The following is a 15,758-nucleotide window of genomic DNA, read 5'->3' as shown; positions in this document are numbered from 1 at the left end:
TTTCCTGACACTTCCCCACCCCACTGAGGCTAACTGGCCAGACCTAAAAGGTGCAAGTCTCCCGGAGTGCTGAGCTACAATGCTGAAATTATTCCACACAGCGGGCTTCACTGCTGATGTGCTTCAGCACAGTAGCACTCCCAGGGGGTTGGAAACAGATGTGCACATCTTCTCTCCACAGTCATGGGAAAACCCAGGCCTGTCCAGAGACTGGAATTGCCTGGTGGACAGCAGGAACAGCAGTGACTGAGCTGCCCGAAGGGAATATCCCGAAAAGTGCCAAGAGACCACATGGAAAACAGGACTAGCCATGTGGGACAGGCGAGTCTCCAAAGAGCGTCACTCAGAGTGACCCAGTGTAAGCCACTCCAGAGGAGAAAACGCAGACTTAGTAACCTGTAGCTCTATCCAGCACTTCCGGTGAAGGATCATGTGGAATGGGGGGACAGTGGGAAAAAGCCTCAGGCAAATAATTCTTAAGCATTCAACGCCCAGCTCCGACTGGATGGCATTCGTGACCCTTTTGTATCTGCTTCCCACAAAGGAAGACTAAGGAGCTTGGCTTGTTTAGCCTAACTAAAAGAAGGTTGAAGGGAGATATGATTGCTCTCTATGAATATATCAGAGGGATAAATACCGGAGAGGGAGAGGAATTATTTAAGCTCAGTACCAATGTGGACACAAGAACAAATGGATATAAACTGGTCATTGGGAAGTTTAGACTTGAAATTAGATGAAGGTTTCTAACCATCAGAGGAGTGAAGTTTTGGAATAGCCTTCCAAGGGAAGCAGTGGGGGGCAAAAGATCTATCTGACTTTAAGATTAAACTTGATAAGTTTATGGAGGAGATGGTATGATGGGATAACATGATTTTGGTAATTAATTGATCTTTAAATATTCATGGTAAATAGGCCTAATGGCCTGTGATGGGATGTTAGATGGGGTGGGATCTGAGTTAGCCAGGAAAGAATTTTCTGTAGTATCTGGCTGGTGAATCTTGCCCACGTGCTCAGGGTTCAGCTGATTGCCATATCTGGGGTCGGGAAGGAATTTTCCTCCAGGGCAGATTAGAAGAGGCCCTGGGGGTTTTTCGCCTTCCTCTGTAGCATGGGGCATGGGTCACTTGCTGGAGGATTCTCTGCTCCTTGAAGTCTTTAAACCATGATTTGAGGACTTCAATAGCTCAGACATAGGTGAGGTTTTTCGCAGGAGTGGTGGGTGAGATTCTGTGGCCTGCGTCATGCAGGAGGTCAGACTAGATAATCATAATGGTCCCTTCTGACCTTAGTATCTATGAATTTATGAAACAGAGGGGCTGTCAGGCACTGGAGCACAAAGGCTAAGGCTTAGATCAACTGCTCGGATATTCATGAAGGCTGCCTTGAGCCAGCACAAGATCTAGGGACTACCTATGTCCCACTACATCCCAAAGTGCCTCGGCCTGGTGGGATTTTAGCAGCGTCCCGGCTGTGATCTGTCCCCCGACCCAGCGGTGAATTCCACTCAAATTCTGAACTGCAGATTTGACTGTGACATTAGACCACTGACATTCGAGCTGCCCGGGTTAGCTGCACCACGTCCAACATCCAAGTTCAAACTCTGAACACTGCCTCCAGCCCATTGGGGATGGGGAGCGAGTCCCCAAACCATGAAGAGAATTTTCCTATCAGTTCATGGACGAAGGAAAAAGGAGGCGAATATTTTGCTCATCTCTGTCCTCCCAACTCCTGAGCAAGGCTAGTGCCAGAGCTGGGCTTGGGCTCAGCATTCCCTGGCTCCCTCAACAAACACAGGACAGAATTTAAAGGCTGCTGCCAGCTGCAGCTTCCTCTGCAACAGATGTCTTTATACCAGCGGCTCCTTGCATGTCCTTTGCCTGAGAGGTCACTCTCACTGGGCCAGGTTCAACCACAGATCTCAGCGGTATTATGGCAGCTTGCAGCGGGGCTGGATAGAGCCCTCTGCCTTCATATCATACATCAAGCAGCCTGTGAAGTGCAAGATGAAATTCAATGAAGAAAAGTATAAAGCACTTCGCTTTGGAAGGAAAATCAAATGTACAAGTACAAGATGGGGACTAACTGGCTAGGTGACAGTACTGTGGAAAGAGTCTGGGGGTTAGAGTGGATCCCAAACGGAATAGGAGTCAGCAGTGTCATGTGGTTGTGAAAAAGGCTAACTTCATTCTAGGGTGCAGTAACAGGAATGTCATATGCACGACTCGGGCGGTAACTGTTCTGTTCTGCTCAGTGCTGGTGAGGTCTCAGCTGGAGCACTGTGTCCAAGCCTGGGCGCTGCACTTTAAGAAAGATGTGGACAAACTGGAGAGAGTCTAGAGGAGAGCAACAAAAATGATCAAAAGTTGAGAAAACCTGACCCATGAGGAAAGGTTAAAAAACTGGACATGCTTAGTCTTGAGGAAAAAAAACCTGAAAGGGGACCTGAAAACAGTCTTCAACTATGTTAAGGGCTGCAATAAAGAGGACCGTGGTCAGTTGTTCTCCATGTCCACTGAAGTTAGGACAAGAAGCAATGGGCTTAACCTGCAGCAAGGGAGAGAGAGGTTCGATATTAGGAAAAACTCTCTAACTCTAGAGGTAGTTCAGCTCTGGAACCGGCTTCCAAAGGTGGTTGTGGAATCCCCGTCATTGGAGGTTTTTAAGACCAGGCTGGACAAACTCCTGTCAGGGATCATCTAGGTTTCCTTGGTCCTGCCACAGCACAGGGGGCTGGACTAGATGACTTCTCAAGGCTCCTTCCAGTCGGACATTTCCATGACTGTGAGGACTCTGTCCTGGCTCTCTCTGGCTCATCCCAGAGCAACATCTCTGGTTTGGTTAACCTTAGGGGAGAATCTCTCTCAGCTGACAGCAGGAACAGAGCTTAGAGCCTCCCACCGGGGTGAGCAAGACTTGTACAAATGTCCCCTCCTTGTCCAAAGCATCCGAGTGCCCAGGCCTGGAGCGCTAGCTGTCCCCAGCACAGCCCACAAGTGAGCCCAGGTGGCAGCAGCAGCAGGCGTGTGCTGAGCTGTGGTAGATGGGAGAGGGAGGTCCCAGCTTCTAAATGGGCGCCAGGGTGAGGCCTGGCTCTGGATCTGAGGAGCTGTGGCTGCCCCGAGCAGCAGATCTACAATGAGCATTAGCATGATCAGTGCTGAGTAGAGATGGACCCGAACTTCCGGGGAATTTTGGTTCAGATTCAAATGTCACAGCTGGCCCAAGCCCACGGCCCTTTCTAGCAGAGAGATTAAGCACAGCAGAGTATTAAATGAGGAGCCACTTCCTGCCAAGTCTCGCAAACTAACTTTAAGTCTTGTCCTCAGAAGAGAGATAAAACCCCCAGTAAACAGCTGGAATCTGCATGTAGCCCACTTGTCATCCAGGCTGATCATCATCCGCTGGACAAAGCTTGCTGACGTGGTGCCGTAGCAACAGCCCTTATGAACGGCGCTGCTCAGCATAAAGGAAACGCCCTGACCTTTCATCTCAGGCTGCGGCACGTCGATCCCAAACCCGCCTTGGCCAGGAACAGACCAGTCTCCTAGCAGCTGTTGGGATTTTCATGCCCTTGCCATTCCACTGAATGTTACGGCGGAGGATCTTTAAGAACGATGTCAGAGTGTTTCAGGGAGGAGGATAAACATTCCTCAGCTTTTAAAATGTATTTAATTTTTACAAAAGAGAATGTGGAGATTTGATGGCATGTGTGGTGTGTGCGCATATGTGTGTGTGTTTCAGCGTGGGGAGGTTAATGTTGGTGTCTGAGTGAGGCCCTGTGTCTGTGGAGGCCTCAATCAGCAAGTACTTGTGTGTGTAGCTGAGAGTGTGTGCAGAACGGTGTAAGTAGCCGGGAGTGTCTGTGGGGCAGTGCGTTGGAGGGGGGATGTGTGTGCTCTGGAGGGAGGTTGATGCAGATGTGCATGTGCAAACATGTTTTAAAGGCAGGATTCACGGAAAGGGGCTGAGCTGAGCTTGGCTGCGCAGTCCCAACAGCCGGGGCCTTTCAAATCGACAGCATCTGTCACCGGGCTGCAGTGCAGGGCACTCACCAGTGAGATGGGAGCCAACTTCGGACAGGCAGAAATGCATCTGCTTGAAAATCTTACAAAGAGACTGGAGCCAAAGCAGTGCTCAGAAGAGCAAACAAGGGGCGGATCATGCAGAAGAGTCTGAGACCTGGGAAGGCAGGGATGGTGCCCAGGCTGGGGAAGTAATACTCTTTAAAACGTGGACATGAGAAGTGGACTGGCCTCCCAAATGCTGTAAACGGGTAACATCACCTGGGATGAGGAGGGAAGGGGACTTTGGGCTGGGAGACTGAGATAACGCAGCTAGGGAGACTGGGACTGGGATGAGGATCTGAGGCTGCTTGACTTTGAAACCTTTTAATGTAGGTTTTTGCATGCAATATATAATAACTTTACAAACAACCACATGGTAACCAATAAAGCTATCCCTATTGGGGCCAATCCATCCCCAGAGTAACTGCACAGAAGCCAGTGGAGTTAATCCAATGGCAAATCTAGCCGTACTCCACCTTCTTTGGTACCTGGCCATGGCTTTTTGGCCCCTTCTCCTCTGCTACATGCCATTGACAGCCATCCCGCCACCTGTTCTACTGAATTAAAAGAGCCAACCCACCCTTGTTTGGCTAGTGCACGGAGCGCCCAGTCCTGCATCCACGCCTGGCCAAGCACCCCAGGGCAGTGCTCTGGCAGTGGGATGATGGCTGGTGCAGGCTCCTGGGGGCAGCAGAGCAAAGCCGCAGTGTTCCACTGCTACCCTTGAAATGAATGTACATTGTGCCCAGTATCCGGCTCGTTCTGCTCCTCTTGCCACTGGGCACCGGGTGTCAGAAGGTGACTGAAGTGATGTCTCCCTCGCTGGGCAGCACCCAAAGGCAAACAACGGCAGGATCATGGAGTGCCTGGGTGCTGAGCAAAGACACCTACCTGCACCTTCTCACCACGTGCGTGTGGCAGGAGCCAACCGCCACCAGGATCGGTGCTGGAGCAGATTGCCTGCCTCTGCCGTTGTTCCATTACCAGGGGACAGCCCAGCGAGGGTTTGCCACTGTTTCACACACCAGTCCCGGAGGCATCACATCCGCCAGACAGCGCCAACGGGCTGCTTCCCTGTAATCTCACGTTATGTGAAACTGCTCTGGGGTGTGACTCCAAGCACTCTGTCTGCTTAAATGATTTAAGCTGCTGAGGCAGTAAAGCCAGGACATAGTGCTGGAAACAACACTGCGACAACAGGGTCACCATCTAATGCGGCTCCATTGTCCCTCATTACATGTGACTAAAACCTACCGACATTGTGTATACAGCTTCCACCAGTGCCACGAGCCCTGACTATGGGAGAGAACATTTACAGGAACACTCGCATTAGGTCAGTGAGTGCATCGGGGATCAAACGACCCCAAACGGCGTGAGCTTTGTTAGGGGCTTTGCTCAGAAAGCCGCCTGACCTGAATCCTATGTAGCACAGACGGCAGTGCTGGCTGTTTGACCAGGGCCTGGCTCCTTAGGGGAGCAAAATCACAACGCACCTATCTGGAGTTCTCCTCTAATGCCTGGCTGAGAAAACAGTGAAAGCCTGTACATCCGGCTGCTCTCACAGGGGCCGAGCAAAGTGAGGGTAGCTCACACTGGTAATAAGAACTGAACTCACCTGGGGGACAGGAATTCTAAGGGGTGTGTGACTATAAGGTAATAAGAGCCCTTTCCAAGACACTGATTGTCACTGGGGGAGTAGCCCCTAGAGGCCTCAGCCAAGCTCAGGGCCCCATTGTGTAAGGTATTGTACAGACACACAGGCCCTGCTCTGAAGAGCTGACAGTCTGCAGAGACTAGTGAGACAAAGGGTGGGGGGGAAAGGTGCATTATTATCCCCATGCTACTGATGGGAAACTGAGGCACAGAGCGATTAAATGACTTGCCCAGGGTCTCACAGGGAGTCTGCAGCAAAGCTGGGAACAGACCTGGGGTCTTAAGTCCCAGTACAAGCCCTTCACCCCAAGATCCCCTTCCATCAGACCCCTCCCTCCCTTGTGAACGTCTGCAGACCAGGCGGGCAGGAGGTAGGTGTTTGGAAGTTCTCCAGATTTCTGGGCCCACCCGTAGCAGGTGATGTGACGTTGACAAAGGCAGATCCATGAACAACATACAAACCTCAGACTCACTGGAACTCTTTCAGCCTATCTCCAGGCAGGACTCGTTAAAACAGCCAGAGCAGGGCTCAGATCCTAAGTAGCAGTGACCTTATTGCTATGACTCATATGTAAAGCCCTTCCCTATTTCCATGCCAATCTCACCATGTTTACGCTATCACTGAGATCATCATGGCCAAGAAATTGTAACCCAGGGATTACTTTACCCTGCGTGGTTGGGTCTTCCAGTCCAGCACAGAAAACGTCTGCAAGATTCCCACAATCTCTAGTAAACAAACTGCAGTGCCAGGAGCTTTCATTCATTAAACAGAGACAAAATGTTTCCTGTATTTTGCATTTCAAACAAGCCTCCCCCTTTTCATCTGGAAACCCCAGAAAAGAGGAGGACAGTGAGGGACATGTCACTGGATAAAATGAAACCATCGGGTTGACGGGACAACTGTAAATTTTAACAAGATCTAATAAGCCCCTTGCCAGGAGTGTAGCAGGAGGAGGACAATGGCAGCGGGGGAGAGATGGGATAACGCAGCTGGTCAATGGGATTCTTTTACACAAACACAACTTCTCAAGGTTCCAATATTTTCCTTGTGCGTGGACCTCTGCCCTCCCCATGGCAATGGGGACTGTTTGTATAAACAGCCATGACGATTCATAATCCCGCAGAGGGCTGTTTCGTCCTTCCTGGCACAAACGGCCAGTGCTCCTTCCACTCTCTCAGAGGTTATTTATTTTTGCTTTAATCAGCGTTGTCCATCATCTCACATGGGGGCTTGACTGATGTGGATCAGTTTGCATGTGCGATCCCACCGGAGGCCAGCTTTCCTTCCAGCGCTGCACACTCAGTGCCAATGCGGTACGCTGGGAACTCCCGTTTTTCCTGCTTAGAGCCCATTTCCAACACCAAACAGAGCTGAAACTAAGGAATACCCCTGGAACATCTGGATCGGATCCCGCCCCTCGTCAGGATGGATGTGGTGCCTCAATTAACACCTCCAGAGAGGAACGACTCCAGCTTCCTGTACTAAACCCACCCACTCTCAGTGGAGGAATGGAGCTGCAGCTCTTGGCTCTCACTGCTGGGCTGGGCTGCCCTTGTTTGCTACTAGATCTCCTTGGCAGCTTTGTCTTTCTAGGGTGAAATTCATCCCCGAATGGAGAGCCAAACCAGCCAACACTCTTCAGTGGGCCCTAAGTGAGGCACAGGCCTCCCGCTGGCCCCCCGGCCCAGGAGCAAGCTTAGTGAGTTATTACTTGCATTACAAGAGCACCAGAGGACCCAGCTGAGATCAGGGCCCCACCGTGCTAGAGACACTATGTAAGGGACGGCCCTGCCCAACAGAGCATTGCCAGCAGATGTCTGTAGTGTACAGCTGGCCACAGCCATCACCCCTAGTGCTTTTTAACCTGTATTTTAGCAAATTGCTCCCTGGATTGGGGCCCCCAAGCTCTCTCCAGCTGAGAGACACAAGGGCCACTTGCCAGGTGCCCAAGGGCTGCACCAAATTTGCCGCAGCCCTTCCTACCATACCTCAGCACAGACAATGGACAACACTGTTCAGCTCACGTCAAGATGGAGTTCGGCAGACTGGGCCCTGTAGCTTCCGCTGGCCGCACCTCTGGCAAAGAGGAGGGGGACTGCAAGCGATGCCAAGGACCCTCAAAGGCTGCCTCTGGCTGTGCTTTGGCCCCCTCTACTTTTGCTGTGTAAACTGCTTCTGGGTAGGGAACTGGGCATTCTGCTTTCCTTTACATAGGAACCAAGGCTTTGCCTTTTAAACAGCTTCCTTCAACAGGAACCATGTGTTCTATTTATACAACAAGGCCTCCCTATAAACAAGGAAGCCTTAAAAAAACCCAACTCACTGAAGTTTATTCCGCAAAGGTCACTCAGCTGCAGTGCATTGCACCCACCCGGGAATCCATCTCTGAGCACAGCCCCCTCCTGGTCACATCGCCCGCTCAGAGGTGTCTGGAAGGCTGCAGTGGGCACTTGCAGAGGGGCTGAGCTCAGCTGATATCACTATAAACCCGAACCCTGTGTTCAGATGGTTGTTTTAAAGGCCCCCCTCTCCCCAATAACATGCAGATAGGTCGTTAAACCATAAGGGCCCTAACATAAACAGATGCCATTTCTGCTGAAGCTAGTGGGAGCCAAACCCAATTGCACAAATGAAAAATTTGACCTAACTTTTTTCAACAACGAATGTTTGGGGAGTAAGCAGTGCCGCTGTTGGGCCCAAACCATTCCTTCTGAGAGCCAGCCGCAGACCGCTTATTTCCTATACAACCAGCATATATGACTGAAAAGAACTGAGCCAGACAGCAAGTCTGGGAAGCCACAGATATGTGGAGTAGGATACTCTCCCATGCCACTTACTCCGAACGACTTGGGTGGTTAATGGGAAAAACTAAGGTGTCCTGCACGGGTGCAGGTGTTTTTAGCCAGCTGTCATCCCTGGTGGCAAGGGAATCCCAGGCTGGATTTATCTGCCCAGGAACAGAAAAAAAATGATACTCAGATTCACATTGAAACAGAAGGAGGGAGAGAGTGTGCCCTGGGCAGGGTTCCCTTGATGGGAAGGTTGAGCACTTGCAAAGTCAAGCTGTTCAAACTGACAGTGAAGAAAGAGAAGCAACTCAGGCTCTGTCCCTTACATGTTGCTCGCGTGGCTACTTGTATTATTTGCTGAGGAAAAGCCAGCAGACAATGTAGCTGTGTTGAAAGAAACCCTTCTGCAACGCCTCTCACTGCAAAGCCACAGAGAATGGGCAGTCGGAAAGGCCTCCTGGGTGTACAAGGGGTCTATACACAGGACAGCGTCCAACTAATTTTAGTAAGAAGAAGTTCTCATCCTTTTTGATCCCTGCAATTCACTATCGCACCATTCCCCTCCCCGCCCCATCTTTGTGGCTTGCTTATTCCTGAATAGAGATGCTCCAGCAGTAACCGTGGTATCACATGAGACATGGGTAAGAGCTTGGGTAAGAACAATGCTTTGTCCTGTGTCCTCTAGACATGAGAATTTGGGGGCTTTCTGGTGGGTTTTTGTTACGTGGGATGTAAATTCTCCATCCTGTGTAAATGTCAGAGCAATGCAGCTGGAAGTGGATCCAACTAATTGGTGCCCCCTCTTTACTGTGTGCCACTCATTGCTGCAGATACCTACAATGTTGCCTTCTTCAGCAGAAGACCAGATGCCCCTCACTCTGGAGAAGTTACAGGTGGGGAGCTCCACTGTATTTAGGGTTCTCCCCTTTCTACTGCAGGGCTGATTCACTGGAGTCCTCCAGCCAGCTGAGTGGTGTTTAGGTTCTGCAGCCTTTTAGCATCAGTCCTCAGTACGGACATTACTTTGAGAGGCACCCTTAGCAATGAAATCTCCCCCAGCTTCTTTTATTCCACAGGCAGGGACTGCCTGAAAGGAACAAACACTGTGCTGACACTTCTGTAGCATAAAGACAAGCAGTTATACTCCCATCCTGTGCATCTGTGCGCTGCTGGAAGGATGTTCTCATGTGGCGGGAACCATGTCATTCTCCTCTTTCACTTCCACCTCCAACCCAGCATTCACACACAGGCTTGGCACAAACCTTCAACGCCATGTCATCATGGCCACCAGGGACTCGGGGAGAGACTAAGTGCGACAGAGGCATGCTCAATGACACCAGAAGAGGCAGCAGCACCGCCCTAGTTTGCATGGCGTCCTCTGGCCGTTCCCCAGGGCTGCAGAGCGCAGGGAAAGCTCAGGCCTTTTCTCACCAGTCCATGTGGGGCAAGACCCTCCAGACTCACTCCATCTGCCTACCTTGCAGAAGAATCCTTCTTTTGTGCTGGGCATAAGGAAGCCGAATGTTACAGAGAAAGAGAATCTGCTAAGTGCAGCCAACTTCGAGTGCCTGGATTCCTTAAAGAGGAATCTGGAAAACTTCCCTGTTTATACACCTGTCATCTTTTGACTTATGCTTCAGAGGATGAGGTACCCAGGAAGGCAGCTTGGACAACTACGTTTATTCCTGAAACCTGGACTAAATCCTGGCTATCTGTGAAACGTCTGTAAGTGACACATCTGGTTACCAGCTGGCTAGCCAGAAAAATAGGGCACAAGCTGAAACACCTGAGTGCAAGACAGGCTACCCATCTGTGTGCAAAGCCTGCCACAGGCTAACACGCTCCTTGCATGAGGGGGGCATGCTGTTTCTTCTGAGATGCTGCAGGCCCTTGAGGAAGGACAATATTTAAATCCGAACCCATGTGGATGGCCAATGACTGACTCCTATTAAAATCACATGAGAAGAATATTCTTATGGCTGCAGTTTTCAGCTTAATTAACTTCATATGAAAAGCAACTGAAGTCCTTAATAAACAGCAGGATGGGATCTTCAAAGGCACCTCTGGCAGCTAGGTGCACACTTCACCAGCGTGTGGGTGGACTCTTTTGAAAAGCTCATCCAAAGTCCCTGTTCCCTCTGAAACAAGCCCCGCAAGCCCATGTTAGCAATGTTCCAGTCACTTCAGCAAGAACAGACACCAGCACTAGCCGTGTTTTAGCTTGATGACGATCATTGTCCTGGGAAGGTCTTTGGCTATTGTGATTCTCCTCAGCAGTGCTGGGATTTCTGTAAGGACTCTGCCGCGTCGCACAGCTTCTTGTGGCGTAGTTGTTATGTCCTGGGCCGTGGATTGGAGCAGTGTCCGTGTACAACAGCAGCTCCTTAAGAGTGACAGGCAGTGGGAAAGCCAGAGAACAGCGTGCCTGGTATTCACGTCTGGCTCCTCTCCACACAGACCTTTCCCATCTCCAGTACTCTCCCCGTCCCCCAAGAGGAAGTGTCTCAGGATGCAGGCCATTCTGTTTTGACATTAAAAGGGTCTAATAACAGAGCTTACAACTGCAGACCCCAACTATAAGGCAGTGGTTCTCATTGCACCATGACCCCCTTCTGACAACAAAAATTACTACATGACCCCAGGGACCAAAGCTTGAGCCCACCCAAGGTGGGTGGCCTGGGTGGAGGGGCCAAAGCCTTACCCCACCACCGGGGGGCTCAAAGCTGAAGCCAAAGGGCTTCAGCCCCAGGCAGGGGGCCTGTAACCTGAACCCCGCCACCCAGGGCTGAAGCCCTAAGCTTGGGCTTTAGCCCAGGGGGTGGAGCTCAGTCTTTGGCCCCAGCAAGTCTAAGCCAGGCCTGGCGACCCCATTAAGACAGGGTCGGGACCCACTCTGGGGTCCCGACCCACAGTTTGAGAACCGCTGTACTAAGGGATCCGGGTACTTTCCAACCCAACCAACGTCCCCATCTTAACATCTAACGACCAGCTTCTCACTCTCTTTTTACATCTCTGCACATGCAAACTGGGTAGCCGCCATCTCCAGATAGACAAATACACACTTGGCAGACAAGCAGCCACTATGCTGATTCTAACTTTGTTTGGAATTTGGTCTCACACCAAACATTCAACTCCACACTCTGTCCTCTGTGGATGTCGGGATGTGCACACACTCCTTTCATTCAAGCTTGTGCTGGTGGCAGTAAGATTAAATGTTTGCTAGGGCCAAATCACTGCAACAAAGAGTTCACCTCACAATTCTGCACAACCAGCAGCAGGCATGTTTTGATAGTGGGATTATTTTCTTGGAGTTCAATTCCAGGCACAGTTTGTTTAAGCAGCTTCCAACATTTCTCTTCCCCCCCACTCCCCATAAGAAAACCTTGTGTGAGCAGGGGGTTTGTTTCACAATCAAAGAAAGCTCATTCCACACTGCCTGGGCTTGCTGTGTAGGGGACTTGTGAGCTCTTCACACAGCCCCGGGATTTCACTTAAACTGAAGAAGAAGGTCTAGCCTCCACAATGTTATTTTTTCAGAGGAAGATGGGGGTTCTAGAGGCCAAGGTCAGGGATCAGGGATGCACTGTATTTCTTCGTGAATGACCTTGTGTGGGGCTTACGCTTCCAAGGACAGCTAGACAGCTTCAGAACTTCTATTGGTCACTCATGAGCCACAAAGAGGTCCCAAGATGTGATACAAGGTTTTCCTTCCCCACAAGGGGCTGAGCCTACCAGTTTTCCTTCAGAGCACAATTAAGGTCATCAAGCTAAAGCACAGCCAAGATTTGCTTCTGTTCTTTTTGAAGTGACTGGAACATCCTCACTCAGGGTTTCCCACATGCATTTAGGAGCCAACAGACCATGTGTGTGCAAATAGCTGCCTGCCCTGGGCTTAATCTGGACTCTCTTACTCTGGGCAGCCAGAAACCTGTACCCTGCACTCCCTGAGTGACTCCATACCACCCCTTACGTGTCTGATCATCATCCCTCCAGCACCACAGCTGCTCTCTGAGCCGGGGCAGCAGGAGCTGCTGTGCAGATATAAAGGAAGAAGGTCTGCTGGGCTGGTGCGGGTCTCAGCACAACCCAGGACAGAACGAATACAGAATAGCTCACAGCGCAGCTTTGGCCAGTCACCCGAGCCCGATGCAATGCCATTCAGACAAGACAGCGTCGAATGAATCCAGCCAAAGGCAGAATCCGATTCCCAGTGATAGGGCATGGGGCAAGTCATGCTTCACGTGAACATGCTCTCGTGTTGGTGCCCAAGGTGGGATGAAAAGCAGTGGAACTGCCCTGATTCGGCTGCTTGGGAGAAGGCCGCATAGGGGCATTTTATGCCAGGGCTCAGGCTTTCCTGCAGCTCTTTCTGGGGCAGCGCAGGGAGTGGTGAGAGTGGGAACGCTGGGGCTACAAACTATGTGGCGCCATTAACCCAAACCACAGCCTCTTTCTCAAGCTTTGTGGGTGGGTGAGAAGCGTTTGGCTCACAGCTGTCTTTGGCAAGGCACCTACTAAATCCCACTGGAATTCACTGGCCCCAAATCTGCACTTCGGTGATTCAGTCTGAACAGACTGAGACCTGAAAAGTGAAAATGGCCTGGCATGGACCCCAGGGCAGGCGGGGGCTCTCACGCAGCCAATGAAGGGGCTCTGGGGGTGAAGCTGGCCCTGGGTATATAAAGGACGGGAGAACCTCACAGATTGTTCATTAGGGTCTCAGCTCATCTGGTTTAAGGTGGGAAGCAGAAAATACCCAGCCCAGAGGGATGAGAGAAGTAACGTCAGAGCTGCGATGGGACGGCACGAAGAGCCTTTCTGGCACCTTGGTGTGAATTATAAACACATTTGTCTGTAAAGCACAGACACCCCGTGTTGACTGAGGGACTCCGGGGTGGTTTCCCCCTCTCTGTCGGGGCGTTTGCACCGGCCTCTCCCTTGACCCGTCCTCCAAGCCCAGCCAGGCTCGTCCCGCCCCGCGTCCATCCCCCACGGCCGCTAGCCCCCAAGAGCCGCGCCAGCCTCCCGGGACCCGGTTCTCAGGCGCCGCGGCGGCCCTGGGAGAACCCGCCCCGCGCCCGCGGCTGGAAGGCTGCAGCCGGGACACGCCCGGCTCCCTCCCTCGCCGGGCCGAGCCCCCTGCGGACCCGCGCCGGCAGCGAGCGAGGCCCGGGGGCTGGCCCCGCCGGCAGCGCCCGCCCCGCGCGGAGGGGAAGGAGCCCGCGGCCCCGGTACCTGGCTGGCGGCCCGCGCCGCGGCGGCGAGCAGCGAGAGGCGCAGCAGCCCGAGCGCCCCCATGGCCCGGCGGGGCCCCAGCGCGGCGGCCGCGGGAGCTGCGGGGCCGGCCCGGCGGCGCAGCCCGTCGCTCTCGGCCGCCTCGTGGGCTCTGCCCGGCCGCTTCCCGGCGGCTCTGTCGGGGCAGCGGGAGGCGGAGCCGCGAGTGACAGCCCAGGGCCCGGCCCCGCCCGGCCGCCCGCCCCGCCGCGCTCGGAGCCCGGCCTCTGCCCGGCCCCCGTGCCCCTCCCGTGTCCCCCCAACCCCTGTCCCCCCGTGCCCCCCCCGTGTCCCCCCCTACCCCCGTCCCCCCGTCCCCCCGTGGCCCCCCGTGCCCCCCCTACCCCCGCCCCCCCGTGTCCCCCCTACCCCCGTCCCCCCGTGGCCCCTCCGTCCCCCCGCCCCCCTGTGTCCCCCCGTATCCCCCCGTGCCCCCCAACCCCTGTCCCCCCGTGCCCCCCCGTGTCCCCCCGCCCCCCTGTGCCCCTCCCTACCCCCGTCCCCTCCGTCCCCCCGTGCCCCCTGTGCCCCCGTGTCCCCACCGTGCCCCCTCCATCCCCCCGTGTCACCCCCGTGCCCCCTCCGTCCCCCCCGCCCCCCCGTGTCCCCCCCGTGCCCCCCGTGCCCCCTACCCCCGTCCCCTCTGTACCCCCTGTCCCCCCGTGTCCCCCGTGCCCCCTCCGTCCCCCCGTGTCCCCACCGTGCCCCCCTACCCCCGTCCCCTCTGTATCCCCTGTCCCCCGTGTCCTCTGTGCCCCCTCCGTCCCCCCGTGTCCCCTGTGCCCCCCGTGCCCCCTCCGTCCCCCCCGCCCCCCGTCCCCCAGTGCCCCCTGTCCCCCCTGTCCTCTGTGCCCCCGTGTCCCCCCCGTGCCTCCTGTGCCCCTCCCTACCCCCTGTCCCCTCCGTACCCCCTGTGCCCCCTCCGTCCCCCCCCGCGCCCCCCGTGCCCCCTCCGTCCCCCCCTGCCCCCCTGTCCCCTCGTGTCCCCCCGTGCCCCCTGTGCCCCTCCCTACCCTCTGTCCCCTCCATACCCCTCCGTGCCCCCTCCGTCCCCCGTGTCCCCTGTGCCCCTCCCTACCCCCTGTCCCCCGTGTCCCCTGTGCCCCTCCGTCCCCCCTGTTCCCCCGTGTCCCCTGTGCCCCCTGTGCCCCTCCCTACCCCGTCCCCTCTGTACCCCCCACCCCCCTGTCCCCCCCGTGCCCCTCCCTACCCACTGTCCCCCATGTCCCCTGTGCCCCCATGTCCCCCTGTGCCCCTCCCTACCCCCTGTCCCCTCCGTACCCCCCCGTGCCCCCTCCGTACCCCGTGTCCCCTGTGCCCCTCCCTACCCCCTGTCCCCCGTGTCCTCTCCCTGCCCCCTGTCCCCTCCCTGCCCCCTGTGCCCCCCGTGCCCCCTCCGTCCCCCCGTGTCCCCTGTGCCCCCCGTGTCCCCTCCGTTCCCCCTCTGTCCCCCGTGCCTCTGTGTCCCCTCCATCCCCCCGTGCCCCCCTGTCCTCCGTCCCCTGTTCCCCCGTGCCCCCCCGTCCCCCCGTGCCCCCCTGTCCCCCCGTGCCCCCTCCATGCCCCCCTGTCCCCTCCCTACCCCCCATGTCCTCTGTGCCCCCCGTGTTCCCTGTGCCACCCGTGCCCCCCTGTTCTCCGTCCCCCCGTGTCCCCTCCATCCCCCCGTGTCCCCTGTGCCCCCCGTCCTCTGTCCCCTGTCCCCCCGTGCTCCCTCCGTCCCCCTGTGCCCCTCTGTCCCCCCATGCCCCCACCATCCCCCCGTGTCCCCTCCATGTCCCTCCGTGCCCCCCTGTCCCCTCCCTACCCCGTCTCCCGTGCCACCCTGCCCCCCGTGTCCTCTGTGCCCCCCGTGTTCCCTGTGCCCCCCCGTGCCCCCTTGTCTTCCATCCCCCTGTCCCCTCCGTACCCCCGTGCCCTCCGTACCCCCTGTCCCCCCATGTCTTCCGTGTCCTCTGTGCCCCCCTCGTGGCCCCC

General features: G+C 55.0%; 1 protein-coding gene across 2 annotated transcripts in view; it reads right to left on the bottom strand.

Annotated features, from left to right (window-relative positions):
* OLFML2A (olfactomedin like 2A) overlaps window positions 1-13,903 on the bottom strand; it is a 33,263-nt gene extending 19,360 nt beyond the window's left edge. For both annotated transcript variants that reach the window (XM_073314188.1, XM_073314189.1), the window contains exon 1: window positions 13,743-13,903. In XM_073314188.1, the coding sequence (XP_073170289.1) occupies window positions 13,743-13,805 (63 nt within the window). In that variant the 5' untranslated portion in view covers window positions 13,806-13,903. The remainder of the gene's footprint in view (window positions 1-13,742) is intronic.
* Between the last annotated feature and the right edge of the window lie 1,855 nt (window positions 13,904-15,758).

This window comes from Lepidochelys kempii, chromosome 16 (genome assembly GCF_965140265.1).
Source record: "Lepidochelys kempii isolate rLepKem1 chromosome 16, rLepKem1.hap2, whole genome shotgun sequence".
Taxonomy (NCBI): Eukaryota; Metazoa; Chordata; order Testudines; family Cheloniidae; genus Lepidochelys; species Lepidochelys kempii.
The sequence above is the reverse complement of the archived record's forward strand: the minus strand, read 5'-3'. Positions and strand labels throughout refer to the sequence as shown.